We start from the raw sequence: 16454 nt of genomic DNA, 5'->3' as shown, positions 1-16454 counted from the left end.
CTGCTGCTTCCAGGCATCCTGGCAGCAGTCATGGATTACTTCTCAACCCACTTAGCACACAGAGCAATTTGGAATGGGATTTCACAAGCACCACTACAGGTGTCAAGGGAGGGGACTGGTTTTGTTGGGGTTAATTGGTTGTGGGACAGCACCAGTCACCATGCGCTCAGGTCTCCTGGAATGTTTATACCCCAGAGATTTGCTTTAATATATTCAGATTGACAAAAGCCTATTTGCAGAATTGTTTTGTTGAAAGTACAAAGGTAAAAAAGAAACCACCTAATATCAAGTAATAGATTAGATATATAAAAATTGTTAACAATGATAAACTCTTGCCCAGCATTGAATGTAAAGCTTGTAATCATTTTGCTTTAAGCAGAGTTTAAAGCCCGTAGCCAGAATTCTGATGTTCATTTTAGAGCACAAATCTTGTGGGGGGAAAAAAGTGAAAACCTCATTTAATCAACCCTCAATGTAGGAAATTTTGTTAACCAGTGGTGGAAACCAGACTAAAGACCTTCTAAACATTTGACTGTTGTGTTGAACAGAGTTCTTGTTTTTTGGCTAATCAGATTCATGCCCCTTCAAAACTGGTAACTGCTTTCAATTTCAGTAGTCCACATAGTGACCCCCAAGCATGTTTGGAATGGAGCCAGACTTGAGGAAGTATCCGTGATGTAGGGAAGACCTTGGTGTACGAACTGGGAAAGGACTGTTTTGGGTTTTTTTGAGAAATATAGCCTTTTAATAGTTACAGAGATTTCCATTAGGCTTTTATGGTGTCAAGTTAGTCATCTGACACAGGGAGCTATGGCACAGCATTTTCTGGTTTGTTAGTCTGTACAGCCTGATGTGGAAATGGATAAAGGCAAGAGGGAGGAAGTATTTAAAAGTAATGATAGAATTACATTTGGGAGAAAACCTGTGCTAGAAGGTTAGGAAGGCTGAACCAAGAACTTTGATGATGAAAATACAGACTTCCTTTGAAGGAAAATATTCAGTGATTGCTACGGGTTAACATTCGGGAAGTTAGTATGAAACAACTAAAAGTACAAAACTAATATGCCTATATTAAAGGTCATTAAATCCCTAAGTAGCTGCTTCTTATTCAGGCTATTAATGTGTGGTAATGCAAGCAGGCTATCTGTCTGGCTGGTTTTGTCTTTCATCTACTTTTTTGTGGGCAAGCTGGAACTTTTTTGCTGAACTTGAAAGCTGATATTTTTAGAGGAGAGGGGAAAAGGCAACTTCTAACTCCACTGCTGTGAAGTGAAGGAGAAGCCCAATCCCTGACATCCTGGAGGCGGCGGAGGAGGTGCCGCTGTGGGAGCACCAGGCATGTTGGGTGTTCATCTTCTTGACAGGTGGATACACCCACATTTCAGTGAAGGAGACTTCTCAGCTATTCTGTATTTCTTGGTCCTTCATGAAGTACCTGAATAAATTGTGTTCTGTAAATTGCACTTTATCCTTTTATGATATCAGAAAAAAGTTTTTCCACAACATTAACATTGTTCACAAGTTTAATCACAGACTCTGCCTTTAGGTTTGAATTGTCAGATGGTGGTGATTCACTAAATTACTAATGTGCTTTCTATCTTGAAAAGCACTGTTCAGAGGTGTTCCTTTCAATTTTTGGATGAAGGTACCTTCCTTAGAAAAAAAAACATAATCTGCAGAGCAGTAGAAGATTTTTTGAATTTGAAATTGCCTAATGTTTAGATGTTTGGGGTAGATTGATAGCAGGGGATTTCATTTGAACAACCTTAGTTAAGTTCCAGGCTTAGTCTGTTGAAAATTGCCGAGTTATTGTTCCTAGGCATGAGTATTTACAAGTTTACTACATTTTTAGAGTCAGTTGTATTTTTAGATTAATTAGAGCCTTTAGTGAAATTCTTTTGACTGTTCTTTCTTCCTGCATCTGAAGGGTGTGCTTAAAGGATGTTGGGAGTAATAAGTTTTCTTTGTTGTCATTAAAGGTGTCATTGAAAATATTGGTACAAAATCCTAAACTGGATTTCTCAGTGTCACTTAGCTTTCTGACCTGAAGATTTTGCAGTGAATGATGGAGATGACTGGTGTCTAAAACACGTGGATGCCACAGACCCGTTGAATGATCTACTAATAATGTAATCTTGAGTCCAGTGGGTAAAGTGGTGGCCTGGGATTTGGGAGATTTACATTGCAGTCACACTCCACAGCACACGTTTTCTGGGTGGCATTAGGCAAATGATCTTGTGTCTGAGCGCCTCTGTTTTGTGTTTGTGGACAGAAGCCTTAAACTAAGGCTGCACAATTTCTCAGGTGTGGTGTGATTCTTTCAGTATGAATTGCAAGAATCGCTATGGAAGCTAAACATTGAAGAATAAAATATACCTGTATCCCAAATGAGTTTGGTTTATGTTAGGGAGTTCAGAACTGTGTAGCTGCTAGTCACATTTCTTCAAGAGAGTGATTTGGCCTTAGTGCAAATTGAGCTTTATACCAACAGCAAGAAAATAGTACGTTTTGGGACTAGTACCATTGGTGTTTCAGCACTGATTACAGGGAGCTGATCTTTTATTTTATGCTAAATTACAGCTTTGTTCTTATAAACACATGGCAAAGTAGCAGGAAATGTTTCCCTTTACTGGCTGTCCTGCTCTGTGTTTTAATGGATAATTTCTCTTGTGTAGACGTGAGAGGGACTTGTATGCAGATTTCAAGTTACTTAAAATAAACCAAATGTTCAGCAGGAACTTTCTTCATGCCTGTGAATCCTGAGATTTCTGTTTTGATAAACAACTCATGTTTGGTAAACTTTTTTGTGTATTGCCTGGGTACAACTCCTCTGTCAAGAACATAGACAGAAGCAATCTAATACATTTTGTTACATGGTTTAAATTCAGTGTTCCTATTTTAATTTAGCAAACTGTGTTCTGGGATTAGTTATTTTTCAAAATAAAAATTACAAGAATTCTGCCTCCATAATTGGCTAGAGTTGTTCTGGAAAATGGAAAGAAGCTGAGCAGACTTTTAAGAGTAGCAAGAAAAGTCCTAGGAACTAGCAGGAGTACAAGGAGGAAAGTAATGCTGAGCTACAAGGAGGAAAGTAATGCTGAGCTATTGTAGCAATGAACTAATTTAATGGGGCTTTTGGCAGTGGAAAAACTGACAGCATTCTAAACTACATAACTTGGGTTATCTACATATTACACCTTTGATGGAATTAGCAAATGATTTGTTACTCAGCTTCGTTTGGTAACAACAGTGTATATTCTTCTACTAATGGCAAGTTTAGCACTGAAGGTTCTAAAACATGTCTTTCTCTGTAGCATGACCAGTAGCAGATCTGCTCTCAGTCAGATTCCCCTCATGGCACAATTTGATGTGAACCAAAGAGGCAACATGATTACATTTCTAAGAGCACACAGTCTAAGGTTTATGCCCTACGCTGGCTGCACGAGAGCAACTGGTACGTGATTAAGCACAAAGCTAATCCGTTGATGTTTTTCAAATGTGTACAGTTTGGCCAAGTTAGTTTAGGTTGGATCAGCACTTTGCTTTGAGTAGCCACGGTGCTTTTGATCTGGCAGGAGGAGCTCTTAAGTTGGATTTGCTTTGCAGTGAACCATGTCCTCAGGCAGAAGTCCTGCACTGCTTTACAACCAGCTGAAGTGTCAGGGGATCCATGAGTAAAAAATAGGTTTTATTTTTTTTTTAACAGTAATTTCTAGATTTCAATCTTAAGGGCATGATAGACCTTAGGGAAGTGACAGAAGAAAAGATTTCTAGAGCGAACTAGACTCTGTGTGTCCTCATTTCCACAGAGCCTGTGTGGATCTGCTAGAAGCAGTAAATAACCTTTTTCGGCAAACAGATGTAGCAGGTAGTTCAGTGGCAGGTAAAATAAGAACAGTTGTAGCTATATGAAGAACACAATAGACTGAAATTTTTTCTTTGTAAAAGATTGCACGTAACCTGTAAACCTTAATAATAGTGAGCACCATATCAAACAGCGTTTCAACATGGTTTTGATAAATTGCTACAGACAACCCACGTGTCCAACCTTAGAAAAATGCTGTAGTCCTAAAACTATTGCTATACTTGTAGCTCTTGCCAGTGAAACCAGTATGGTTTCTGTGTCTAGAGGATGTACTATCCAGATTCTGTAAGCAGAGGAGCTTAGGCACTGGTGCTGATAATATGAACACTAAGAATAAGTACTCCAGAGAGCCCTGTAAACAAGGTGTTGAAAAATAAAGAAAATGGAAATTTCTGTGCATGCTTGACACAGGTCACAGAGCTGAAAGCCACCCACAAACTTATACCTTTTAGTTAATGTTCATTTTCTTTTTTGCACTCTGTAACCAAAAATACAAGAATACCTCCACACTTGGAAAAGGAGAATTAAGTAAAAAAGGGTAGTGGACAAATTTTCTAGAAGATATTGAAAATATCAAAGCAAGAAAATAATCTGAGCATCTTTCTTTTCCCATGTTTAACATTAAACTACGACTAGTGGTAAGTGATTTTTGCTCTCTCCAGGCTTCACTGAATAACTCTCAGACAGCTTGCACCAGACAGAGATCCTTTGGTGAGATTATTTTTTGTTCTTTAATTACCAACATCATGACAGTGTGTATCTGTAGCTAGATAAAAGGCTAGTGTACTACAAGATAGTGTGTGAAAACAGAGCTAGACAACCTTTTCTCACTGCATAGAGGGTGAGGAGGATTTTCTCTAGTACTGAGCTTAGTGACTTGAGTTAGGAGCCAGGCTCCCCATGCAATCAGCGAAAAGTAGGTGTCACCAGAGGGAGATGGTGAACCTTGGTTGTAGGGAGTACTTAGATGTTCCTTGTGCTGCAGAGTCACTGATCTCTATCCTGATTGTCTGGGAAGTCTGAGGTGCAAGCATTAGCATCTACACTAGATATCCTGCATGGTAGATATGAATCTCCACCTCTGTGATAAGCTGGAGTTACCTGAGGCATTCTCCTTTCACTGGAAATGAGTCCATCAAGCTCAGAAGCTTAGATGGTGAGGTATACAGACTCACTATACATGGGATCTGTGTATTTGTCTAAATTGTACATGCTGACAGAATCTGTTGCAGGCCCATTAGTCTCTAGTGGTGTGGTACTGAACTAGAACATCATCCAACAGCTTTAGCTGAGACATTGCTGTCCAAAACAAAACTTTTTGTGCTGGTAACGTTCTGAGTGCTTTTTTATGGTAGGATTTGTAAAAGTCAGTTTCTGAAGCTGTGTTGTGGATTTTGCAGAACTTCACTATGTAGCATTATGAAGCACGAGGTTGTGGATCGTACCTGAGGGCATTCCTTCTTCCTTTCCTTAGTATCTTCAGTTGAAATAAGAAAAATATAAAAAAAATCTTTCTCCTCTCTTAAAGCACTGTAAGATTGCTGTAAAAATTATAATTATACTATTGTGACAGAGTTGTTGTGATTGAGCAGACTGTGAAGAGCTTCAGGGATTTTACTTTTGCTAAATCTCATTTTGAGATAAACGTTTGGGAAGGATGGAGGGAGCTCTTTCCTACCTAACTCTCACTCCAGGTGCCTCATTTGGTTTGTTAGCTGCTGCCTTTGTGATGGTCTTAGAGGTCTTTTCCAGCCTTTGTGGTTCTATTATTCTGCCTGCCTGGGTATCAGACCTAAGGGCAGAGCTTTTGAGAGGAGAATGTGGGAAAATGTTCCACCACTTTAATCTGTGCTATATAGGCACTCCGATGATTTTCTTGAGATGTAGACTAGTACTTTAGTTTTGTGGTACCAATGACATGAGACTGTTTTAGGGTCTGACAGAGTTCACTATCAGAAGCTTCCTAAAAAACAAACACACCCACCCCCCCAATTGTACCCTATTACAGACCCATATTCTTTATCATAATAAAGCATAACACAGAGTTAACATCAAATCTAGCTAAATTACATTTTCCTTCGCCCTTTTTCTTCTTAATTATCGCAGTCTCAGTACTGTGAAGTTTCATTCTGTTGCCAAATTTAGAGCCCCGTGTTTCAGAGGAGTGCTGTTGACAGAAGCAAATTTAGCAAGTGCAGAAAGCAACATGCTACTAGCATCATGTAGATTGGAAATTTCTTGTCCTAGTTTCTCATCCTGCAGCTAGTTCCATATGGGCAGCTTCAATGCATTTCGATTTAATGAATTGTAACAAAAGCTGAATTTGGATTTCTGTAACCTCTGCATCAGGGCTTTTAACAGGCTTCTTTCTGGTGTGAATGCCGCTGCATCCGTGTGAATGCTCATTACACTGTACTGGAAAAGCTGTTCTTCATCTTCATGAAACTTGAGAGCCAGGGTTCAGCAGAGTTAGATTTGAAGGACCTGGTGTGAACCCACGGGCCTCTCAAGTTTAACCTCATGCCTTTTCAAATTCACAATCTGAAGTCACACTTGTAAATTAAATCTGTTCAGTGGACTAGCTTGCCTAGGGCATGGTTATAAATCCTTTGTCTTATCTGGATCAGGTATATATCCCTCAGTAAAGTGGCACAATGAATATTTACTTAGGAAGCAGATGCAACCAGTTAACTTTATCTATTTTTAAAAATCAATCCAGCTTTAATGTATGAAGTAAATCCCCCTAATTTTGCAAATAATATTTTTTCATTTCAATTAAATTGCTTTGTTATTTTGTCTGAGATTTTTTAGTGCATATTGTAAAAAAATTAAGGAAGTGGGTTTTTTATTGAGAATATACTGCTGGTGCCTTTACCGAATTTGTGATGTCCTGTAAGCTAATGTAGGACAGCTGGCTGTTAACAGTGTGCTGCACAGGTATGCTGTGTGGCCGAACCACTGAGGTTGTCATCAGACAATGATCTTGCTCCATCAAGATTTTGTGTTTAGGAGATAATTTTGTGTCCATATGGATTCCATGGGTGAAGTCATAAGGAGCTGCGTCTTTTCATGGCGAAAGAAGAAGGGGGAAAAAAACCATGTAAGCTCCCCACTGTAATGCTCTGCCTGGGGTGTTCTGTCCAATGTGGCAGACAGTGAGAAAGAGTCCTAGGCTGTCACTCATAGTTTTCAGGGTTTAAGGTGAGATGCTTGAAGCCTGTGCTTGCAATAGGACAGTGAATGTCTTGAACATCAGGAGAGCTTCTGGGAATGAAGAGCTCAAGTACAGCCTCTAGAAGTGCCTCTTTAGTGCCCAACAAGAGGACAGTATTTCTGCTGGGTGTCAGGAGAGTCAAGGCAGTGACACTCTTGCAGCTCTGTGCTCAACCGAGGTGTGGCCTGAGGCAGGACTGCACTTTTCCGCTCTGCCTACAGTCATCCAAGTGAGTGTAACCCCACTGTCCTGTCCTCGTGGAAATCACTGCAGAGGTTAAGACTGCAATGCATAGGTCTGGTATCTTCTGCTGAGTTGCAGAGTGTGGGTTTGTTTACTTCCAAAAGAGATTACCTTGATATGTATACAGAAGACAAAGTCGAGTATGGCTGGCTGAGGATGATCCCTAGTGGAAATACACAGGTTGTAGGAGCCAACTGTGATGTCTTGTGTGTGTCTTCTCACACCAATAATGTAGTAATTGCAGTGATTTTCAGGCTGCTAACGAAGCAGGGGTACCTTTTACACCACTGACAGCGAGACACCAGCTGTTAAATAGAAATTTCACAAACCTCATTCAGATGTAATGATTTAATGTTTAAAATTTTCTCCTGTACCTGAGTGTGGTTACTGTTATAGTTTTATGTTTCTGTGACATTGCAGAAATTCTTCCTCAGCAGTTAGGATGGGTTTCAAACACAGCGTTTTCTTCCTCTTACAAGATTGAGACCTTGTTACCTTTCTCGCGTTATGGCCCAATCCTTTTATGCGTTGCTAGAGGTAGTGGAAGGGAACAGCAGATAGCAGCAGGCAGAGAGCCACTGCACTTAGCTTGTGGCTACCAGCTGATAGATGCCCCTGCTCTGACTTGGCAAGTGATTACCAGATAGTTTGGCACTGGACTGGTACCACACTTAATTGTGAGTGATTCACTGGGCTGAAATATATCACTGATTTAAGTAATCTATTTCATTAATCTGATTGAATTGCATCCAGCTGTTAGAGGTATATGAAAGAAAGGTACCTGACACACAGGGCAAGAGCATTAAACTCTGCATTAAACTATTAGGACATATAATGCTGAAATTGAATTGCTCCATAGAAATTTGGTTTTCAAGCACAATACTAATTAGCTGTAAGCTTGATGAGTGTCAAAAATTAATTGAAATATTTCAGTGGCCTGTGTGGGTTTTAAATATTGTCATTATTGCCCCAATATTTTCAGTTCTTACACTAATTGCTTTTTAGGGAGCATGAATAAAATTATCTTTTGGAGCAACTGAGGGTACAAATGGTTCATTATATCACCAAAAATGGACCTCTTTATTTCTGGATTTCCCTTTTTTTTCCTAAAAATTATCAAATATCTTTCTTCCACTTGTATGCATGCATTGCAAATAGTAAGGTAGGATGAGTGATTTTAGCTCCAAACTTTATTTTGACATCACTTGTAGTTATTCTTTCCTAGCTGTGCCCTGGAGGCCAGCACTCCATTGTTACCCACTTTCATTCTGGCAACAGGAAAATAGCTACTGCTTCATCAAATAATTTTTTGTTTTTAATTAAATAGGATGTCAGCCAAATTCCATGATTATTTTGTCCTGTTTATGAAAGACCTGATACATGAAATGTCTACAAGATAAAAAGTATCTTGGAAAATTATGAATTGAAAGGGAATTTGTAATCAAATTCAGCTTTTGGTTTTTTTCTCAAATATGATTTTAAAGTAAAAATAGCTAAATTTTTGGTGTGGGGATTGCAGATGCATAATGCAGACTGCTCATATTCCTTGTCTGTGATGATTGTCTCCACATTTGACTACACAGTAAGGATGAATGTCCAACATGCCGTGTTACAGACTGCAAACATATGTATGACAAATATGTGAGGTGACTTACATAGGAGGAGCCTTAACACTTGGAGGGCTTGCAGGGAGGCTCCTCTGAGTATTGAGCAATTCCATAATCCAGAAACTCCCAGGCTACAGTGTGGTGCCGTGCCCTGTCACTTGCTTCATGTGCAATCACATATGACAGTCCTCTGTGCCTGTTCCTTGGGAGCACAGAGGGGGAAGGATGAGGACGATTCACCACTTGTCTGTGTGATGTAGGTGGTGCCTGGGAAGATGCTGAGGAGGGGAGAATTGAAAGGATCTTTTACAGTGCTATGTTACTGACTTACTTGCATAGATGTGATGAATCTACCATGTCTGTGTGAGCTCAGCTGTGTGGTTTTCCGTAGCAGTCAGTATTGGATCTCAGGATGTTGAATTTAGGCCCTTTTGTGGAAGGTTAGGTTAGTTTCTACCCAGACTTGCTTACATATTTGATTTTTTTGTTTTGTTTTGGTTTTTTTTTGGGTTTTTTTGCAAGAAGGTTAGATGGTTACTGTGTGATAATAACCTTAATGATAACTCATAAGTCAAGAAAATGCTGGTTCATTATCCTTTCTTTCAAAGCTTTACTTTAATAATTAATTATGCAATAACCCTTCCCCTAGTGAGAAGCACATTCAGTATTGTACTTCTTAAAATAAACTATTTTTGGCTCTTCATCTCATTGCCGGTTGCCCAGAGGCATAACACAAATATATCCTGAAGAAAACTGTTATTTGGAATGACAAATTGAGTGCTGTAAGAAGCACAATTCCATGTTACTTGATTCTCTCTCCCTTCCCTGGTGTTGCTGCCCAAGGGTGTAACATTTCACTCTGGCCTATGAAACAAGTGACAATAAATGTGTATCAATATACTTGAAAGTCCCATTTTTTATGAAAGTGTGATCTGTTAAATGCTTGGAGAAGATGAATGTGGTCAAGATGTACAACTCCTTTGTGTATGAGTATTATGTCACTGGAAGGGTATGATGTAGAACCTCAGAGCAACCACATACTCAAGAAAGCAGATCTGGGGATCTGTTTCAGGCAGTGAAAATCCAGTAGATCACAATCAGTCCGTTTCATTACTGTATCTCCAAAGGGATTGCAGTGTACTCAGCTTTTGTGCAAGTGTAAAACACTGAGCCTACTGAAACCAGCTGGAAATTAGGCAGATGTGAAAGATAGGCAGGTGTTTTTTATAAAACAAAATGGAATGGAGAAGAAAATCCATAAAATACCTCTCACTGAGATACATCTGACTTTCTTTTTCTCTCCTCTTTGTTCTTTACGCAGTGCCGGTCCTAAAGGAGATAACATTTATGAATGGAGATCTACTATACTTGGACCTCCAGGTTCTGTATATGAAGGAGGCGTTTTTTTCCTGGATATCACATTTTCATCTGACTATCCATTCAAGCCACCAAAGGTAAGGGTAAGGGTTTTGCTGTGTTTACCATTTTTTCACAGATGAGGAGAATGTAACTTGCAGCCAAGTGAGTGCACATCGCTTTCCGAATATCAGATTTGTTTATGGTCCCTTGAAAACTACAAGGTCCAAAATCTTGGCTTGCAGTCTCAGAAAAATTCTATCTAATTTATTTCCTCATTACCGCAGTCTGTTTCCAAGCTTCACCAAGTGATAAATGAGATGATAATTCTGATCAAGAGGTAAGATTCAAGAAATTTTAATTGTAGTAGAAAACAACACAACACCTACTTATTCTTGCTTCTTCTCATTCCAGCTACTAAAATATATGTATAATAAAGTCTTTATGTTATAAGCCAGATTCTATATTAAATATTGTCATGTAATTTTTAGCAAAATATTAAAAAGCTAAAATCAGTTTACATAGACAACTAGAGTGTTATATTGTGACTTCAAATTGGGTAAATTGCTATGATGATTTCCATTATTATAAAATGTCTATTTACTACTGCTAAGATCAGCACCCTTGTTTGATAATATTTTTAAGCAAAAGCTCTTTTTATTAAATTAAACTAATCCTAACTTAAACTAAAATGTCAATTCCTTGCTCAGAAATAGTATGGACACTTAACAAATTATAATTTATTAATGGATATCAAAGAAGTTAAAAGTTTTCCTTTCTCCCCTTCCTTACTGCTGAATTACAAATTCTTGACTGAGTCACCAGAAAAAACACTGCTGACACTCACAAAACTAAATACATTCTACCACACAATATTGTACAATTTAATGTTTTTTGTGGCTCTAACATTGTTATAAATCAAATACCTTTTTTCATTCCCAGAGCGATTACAGCATAAAGAATAATATACACTCCATGTATCTCACACGTCTCTGAAACCCACACCATTTAATATGTTCTGACATAAGAATGTTATAATGAAGTGATGCAGAGTTTTAGACAAATTCCTCAGTCAAATCTTGAAGTTTGGTGGTTTTTTTAGAGCATGATAATTTTTGAATTTTCAGGAAACATTGTGGATTTCCCCCACTGCATCAGTTTGAAAAAGAAAAATTTCCTTATCTTCTTGTGCTTTATGTAATTAAAACACTCAAATAATTGTTTGTGCAGAATAATGCTCACATGCTTTATCGATATTAGTCTGAAATAATTTAAAAACAGGATGGATTTAGTTACTGTAATAGCATTGTTTTGGCTGTATATTATATCCTGCCTAATGAAGGGTAAGACAAATATTTCATTGCTAATTTAACAAGAAAAATACTATACTTGAGTTTTAAATGTTATTCTTTAAATATTTTCATGGTCTGTATTTATGATTTTTAAAGAAAGAAAAAGATCAACTAATACTGCACATGCAGACAAATTCTGTCAATATCTTCACCTTCAGAAACCACAATAAATTTACATTTGTGATCAGAACATTCCTGACATGCCAGTGTGTTTGTTAAATACCTACAGTACTATAAAGTAGGTCCTAAATTTTTTGTGGGTACCAGAGAGAGGGCCTGTGTGAAAGCAGTTTATGCACCTAATCTCTTAATGGTAGGTTCCTTCAAGGCAGCCATGGCTGCAGTCAATGCTCACTCCTCTTTCAAACAGTTGTGGTTTAGAAGATGAGCAGAGTGGAGCTGCCTCCACAGCAGTTCTGCAGAACTGGGAGCACCGTGGGTGCTGTGGCTGCTCAGAGCCAAGGGGCACCATCCCTGGGCAGCACTGAATGACTCTCTCCCTGTCTCTCATGCTCTGATTCCAGGTTACTTTCCGTACCAGGATTTATCACTGCAACATCAACAGTCAGGGAGTCATCTGTCTGGACATCCTGAAAGACAACTGGAGCCCTGCTTTGACTATTTCAAAGGTTCTTCTGTCTATTTGTTCTCTTCTGACAGACTGCAACCCAGGTAAGGAGCTGATAGTTCACTGGGTGTCTGCTCTTAGTTGTTTGACTCCATTGCTGTGGAATGTAATTTGCCTACTTGATTGCATGCAGATTAAATAAAATTTAGTATTTTTTAAATTTAGGATTAAACACTCCTGATTGGATGTGGTGTCCCACATTTAATGGTGCTTTTCACTCCAATAGCCCAACAGAATGTGAATAGCATTAAGTCTTTTTTTTCCAAAGGTTTGATGGAGAAAATAAGCTGATGTCATTGAAGGTCTGTATTGCAGGAGCTCCAGCAAGTGAGTGGTCAATCCAGGAAAGCAACAACATTCTCTTGAGTTAAAAAATCGTAAATCCTGCATGTCAGAAGGGGCCATAGGAAGTCTCTTCTCTTAAGACAGCAATTAAAATGTTTTATCTTGCAAGTACGAGGGAGGTGGTGTTCAGAGAGATTTCTCCCTTTTTCAAAGAGAGTTCCTTATTCCTGTTGGGAGGGATGGAACTCCTCTGGTAGCAGTACAGTTTCTCAGCAACAACTGTGCCACCAGTGTCATTACACAAGGAATGCTAATTGTCTGCAGTCAGGGCAGGAACCGAGCAAGAGTGCTGAGGTGACAATTCATTTATAGAAAGTGGTCATAGTCAGGGAGAAATGGATGAGCTTCTTTGGCACAAAGGTCTGATGACTTTTGAAGCAAACTGTGTCCCCTCGGTGTGGTGCTGCAGGTCTGATGCCCTCACACACTCCTGTACAAGTCTATGACAGGAGTACACCAGGCAGCACTCGCTGAATGTCCCCTGCATGCAGCGGCCCTTCCACAGGAGTGAAGGCAGAGCACCTGGCTGGGGCAAGATTCATTCCTATGCACATAACCACAACAGATTTTGCTGTTTTCTTTCTCTGTTCATTGTCCCTCTTGTGCTTTCTTGGAAATGTCATATGATAAGAGCTCCACTATATCTCACAGCATTTTCTGATCTAACAAACACTATATTTTGGAAAGGATGCTGTATTTCAAATCATGTGTTCATTTTGCTTTCGTTTTTTTGTTTTAGTTGTTTAATGGTTTCTGATGCATTTTCTCCTGCCTTTTGCAGCTGACCCTCTGGTTGGAAGCATAGCCACTCAGTACCTGACCAACAGAGCAGAACATGACAGGATAGCCAGACAGTGGACCAAGAGATATGCAACATAAATGACAAACTACTTGTGCAGTGTGAAGGTGCAGAAGGCAACTTTGCAGTGTGCAACAAATCTTTATAGCCTTTACAATACGGACTTCTGTGTATATGTTATACTGATTCTACTCTGCTTTTATCCTTTTGAAGACTGGGATACTGCCCCCCCCAAAAAGGTAAATGCTATCAAGAGTAGAAGTTTGTAGCTGTAGATTAGTTATGTTTAAAATGCCTACTTGCAAGTCTTGCTTCTTTGGGATATCAAAATGTATTTTGTGATGTACTAAGGATACTGTTCCTGAAGTCAACCAAATATTATAGTGCATTTTAGCCTAATTCATTATCTGTATGAAGTTATTAAAGGTAGCTGTAGATTACTAGGAATTATGTCATTTGTATTAAACCCAGATCTATTTCCAATATGTGGTACATGCTGTTGTGAAAACTGTTTTAACTTTTACCTTTGTCAGTTTGTAATGAAAGGATTTCCTTTTTCCCTTTGTAGCTCAGAGAGCACCCAGTGTATCATCTCAAACACAATAAACATGTTCCCCATGGAGTAGTTTCTTTGTTTTCCTATTTTAAATTAATATTTTAATAAATTTAATTATAATAACAAGGCAGGGCCAATGTATCACAGATCCCTGTGGATAATCTTTAAATTAATATACATAAGCAAGGGTTTGCTATTAAATGTTTAATGCACACCTGTGGATTGTTTAAGTTTTCCCTGTTTTGTTTTTAACAGAACAAGTGAAATTTCCACAATTTTCTTAAATTTAGTACTATTCAGGTTTTTCTTAAGTTGAAATGAGAGCATTGCATATGCTTGCTCCAGAAGTTAATGTAGCTGGTTGCTTCAGGGCCAGTCTTGCTCTCAGAACAGACTGCCTCAGTCTTGCTACAAAGTTTTTTTGCAGGACAAGGGCCAGGTTTAGAGATAGTTTGGTGCTTTTGTTTCTGAGTAAAGCAAGTTGGACTTACTGATCTAGAGAACTACAGTTATCCATTGAAAAAGGTCTTCCAAAGCATGATTGAACACTGTATCATCTGCCCAGAAAAGAGAGGAGTAGAATAAATTTAATCAGATTTTTATGACACAAAAACAGTTTGGGGGGAAACAAACCTTTGTTAGTGAAAACAAAATCTGCAAAACTATTTTAGACTACTTTTCTCCCCCTTCACTTTCTGGCTTGGAAATTTTTTAACATCTGTAAGTAACAAAAATACAGCTTTATAGTACATACAGTTTAAAAAGTAGAGTCACTAATAGTTTTATAATTTAAGCTTTTATAGGTTACCAGTCACAATATTGATTATAAAAAAGAAAGAGACTTGATTTCTTTAAATGATTTTTAAACTTACACTTAATTTTAAACTTTACAGTCTCCCTGACTACGTGGTGGTTTTGGAGATAATGTAGCACTTCCATCAATAAGATGCTCTGCTCAATTAATATATGAAAACCGAATGTTAAGTTTAAATATTAAAGCAATAGAAAAAATGCTAAAGATTTAGGTCTAAAGTTAACCATCACTATACAGGTCCCTTGTTTTTGTATCACATAACCTTTGACCATGAATTGTCCACCCTACTTTAAATATTTCTACAGATTCCTAAAGGTGGCTTGAAGAACTGTATATCCCAAATATCTCAACCTAGAAGCCAGTCTCTCTTGGTAGCTACAAGATAGCTTTAGAGTTCAGGTTATAAAGTGCAAAAGGGAATGAGAAATGGGATCTGGCAGGTGAATATGCCTAAGTCAGGTAACACACTAATGCCAGGAGATGAAGTGCTGGAAATCACTGCTGAAGGTGACCAGAGTTTCTCATCATGTCATTGGATGTGTGAGAAATAGCACAGATTGGCAAAGAAACAAGGGGCTATCACAGCCGGGCTGGACGTCAAAGTCTGCTCACTGCTGACCATTAGTGCACTCGTGGGTGACACGGTGCTCCTACAGCACTCCAGTGACCTTCCAGTGGAGAGCAAACTATGTATTTCACACATTAACTGTGTTGCCTACAGAATTTACAGATATTTATATCATAATATATTATGGTATAAAAATACAGGTTTTAATTCTAATCTTAATGTATTTTGGTTTTGTATTGTACCTACAACTTCAGATACCTAGGTGTACAAATGGGATGCCTTGTTAGTGTTGCCCCATCTTGCCTTCCTTGCAATTGGATCCTTTACACTGAATTCCCATCCTTTTTTTTTTTTTTTTGTTGGTTTGTCATGATTATGTTCTTTTTTAATGTAGTTTTTTGTGTGTAAATTTTATATTTACTGAAGTAAAGGTTGTTTTTGTGTAAACATTTAAACTTTAAAAAAAAAGAAAAGAAGCTAATTTTGTTTCTCAAGTTCTCTCTGCTAAACCATGCAGTAGAAAGAAATTTGTATTGTTAAATAAATCAATTAGTTGTTAAATGAGAATGTGTGTCTGTTTTCATGGGGAGGGAAGAAATCCCTGCTGGAAATATATCCAAAATACCAGTTGCAAAGAGCATCTGGTGTTTCAAACTATTTCCTTCCTGGCTGTGCTGGGGTGAATACTGGACACTACCAAAGCATGGCACTGATCCTCTTGTATAGTTTTAATTTTTTGTTCTATCTTATTATCACCAGTCACTGGGCTCTCTATTTGGGAAAAAGTGAACTGACATTTCTGTGAAAAGACCAGCTGAAGATACTGTGCATCCCCTCTTCCTCTCCATTTTGGATGGACATTTCGTCTTCTGTTGTCTTTGGGATTTGTGGGGGAAACACATGCACCTGTCTGGGAAGCTGCCCAAGCTGGTTTCCACAATGATCTGGCATAAGGAGATCTCATGTGGGAACTGGCTGTCCCAGCCTTTGAGCTGTGACACTGCTGAGGAACAGAGAGGGGCAAACACCTTTTCAGCCAAGCGGTGGCTACATTCAGAGCAAATACTTTGTCCTATCAAGTGAGAAGGGATAAGTAAATGTAAGTCT

General features: G+C 38.5%; 1 protein-coding gene across 1 annotated transcript in view; it reads left to right on the top strand.

Moving 5' to 3' along the window:
* UBE2E3 (ubiquitin conjugating enzyme E2 E3) overlaps window positions 1–15911 on the top strand; it is a 57291-nt gene extending 41380 nt beyond the window's left edge. The window contains exons 4-6 of the mRNA XM_018071912.2: window positions 10251–10383; window positions 12162–12309; window positions 13392–15911. Coding sequence (XP_017927401.1) covers window positions 10251–10383; window positions 12162–12309; window positions 13392–13489 — 379 coding nt within the window. The 3' untranslated portion in view covers window positions 13490–15911. The remainder of the gene's footprint in view (window positions 1–10250; window positions 10384–12161; window positions 12310–13391) is intronic.
* The last annotated feature ends 543 nt before the right edge of the window (window positions 15912–16454 follow it).

Source organism: Manacus vitellinus, unplaced genomic scaffold, assembly GCF_001715985.3.
Source record: "Manacus vitellinus isolate BGI_N305 unplaced genomic scaffold, ASM171598v3 scaffold_20_pilon, whole genome shotgun sequence".
NCBI classification, from domain to species: domain Eukaryota; kingdom Metazoa; phylum Chordata; class Aves; order Passeriformes; family Pipridae; genus Manacus; species Manacus vitellinus.
Note: the sequence above shows the minus strand (reverse complement) of the source record. Positions and strands in the feature narration are given on the sequence as shown.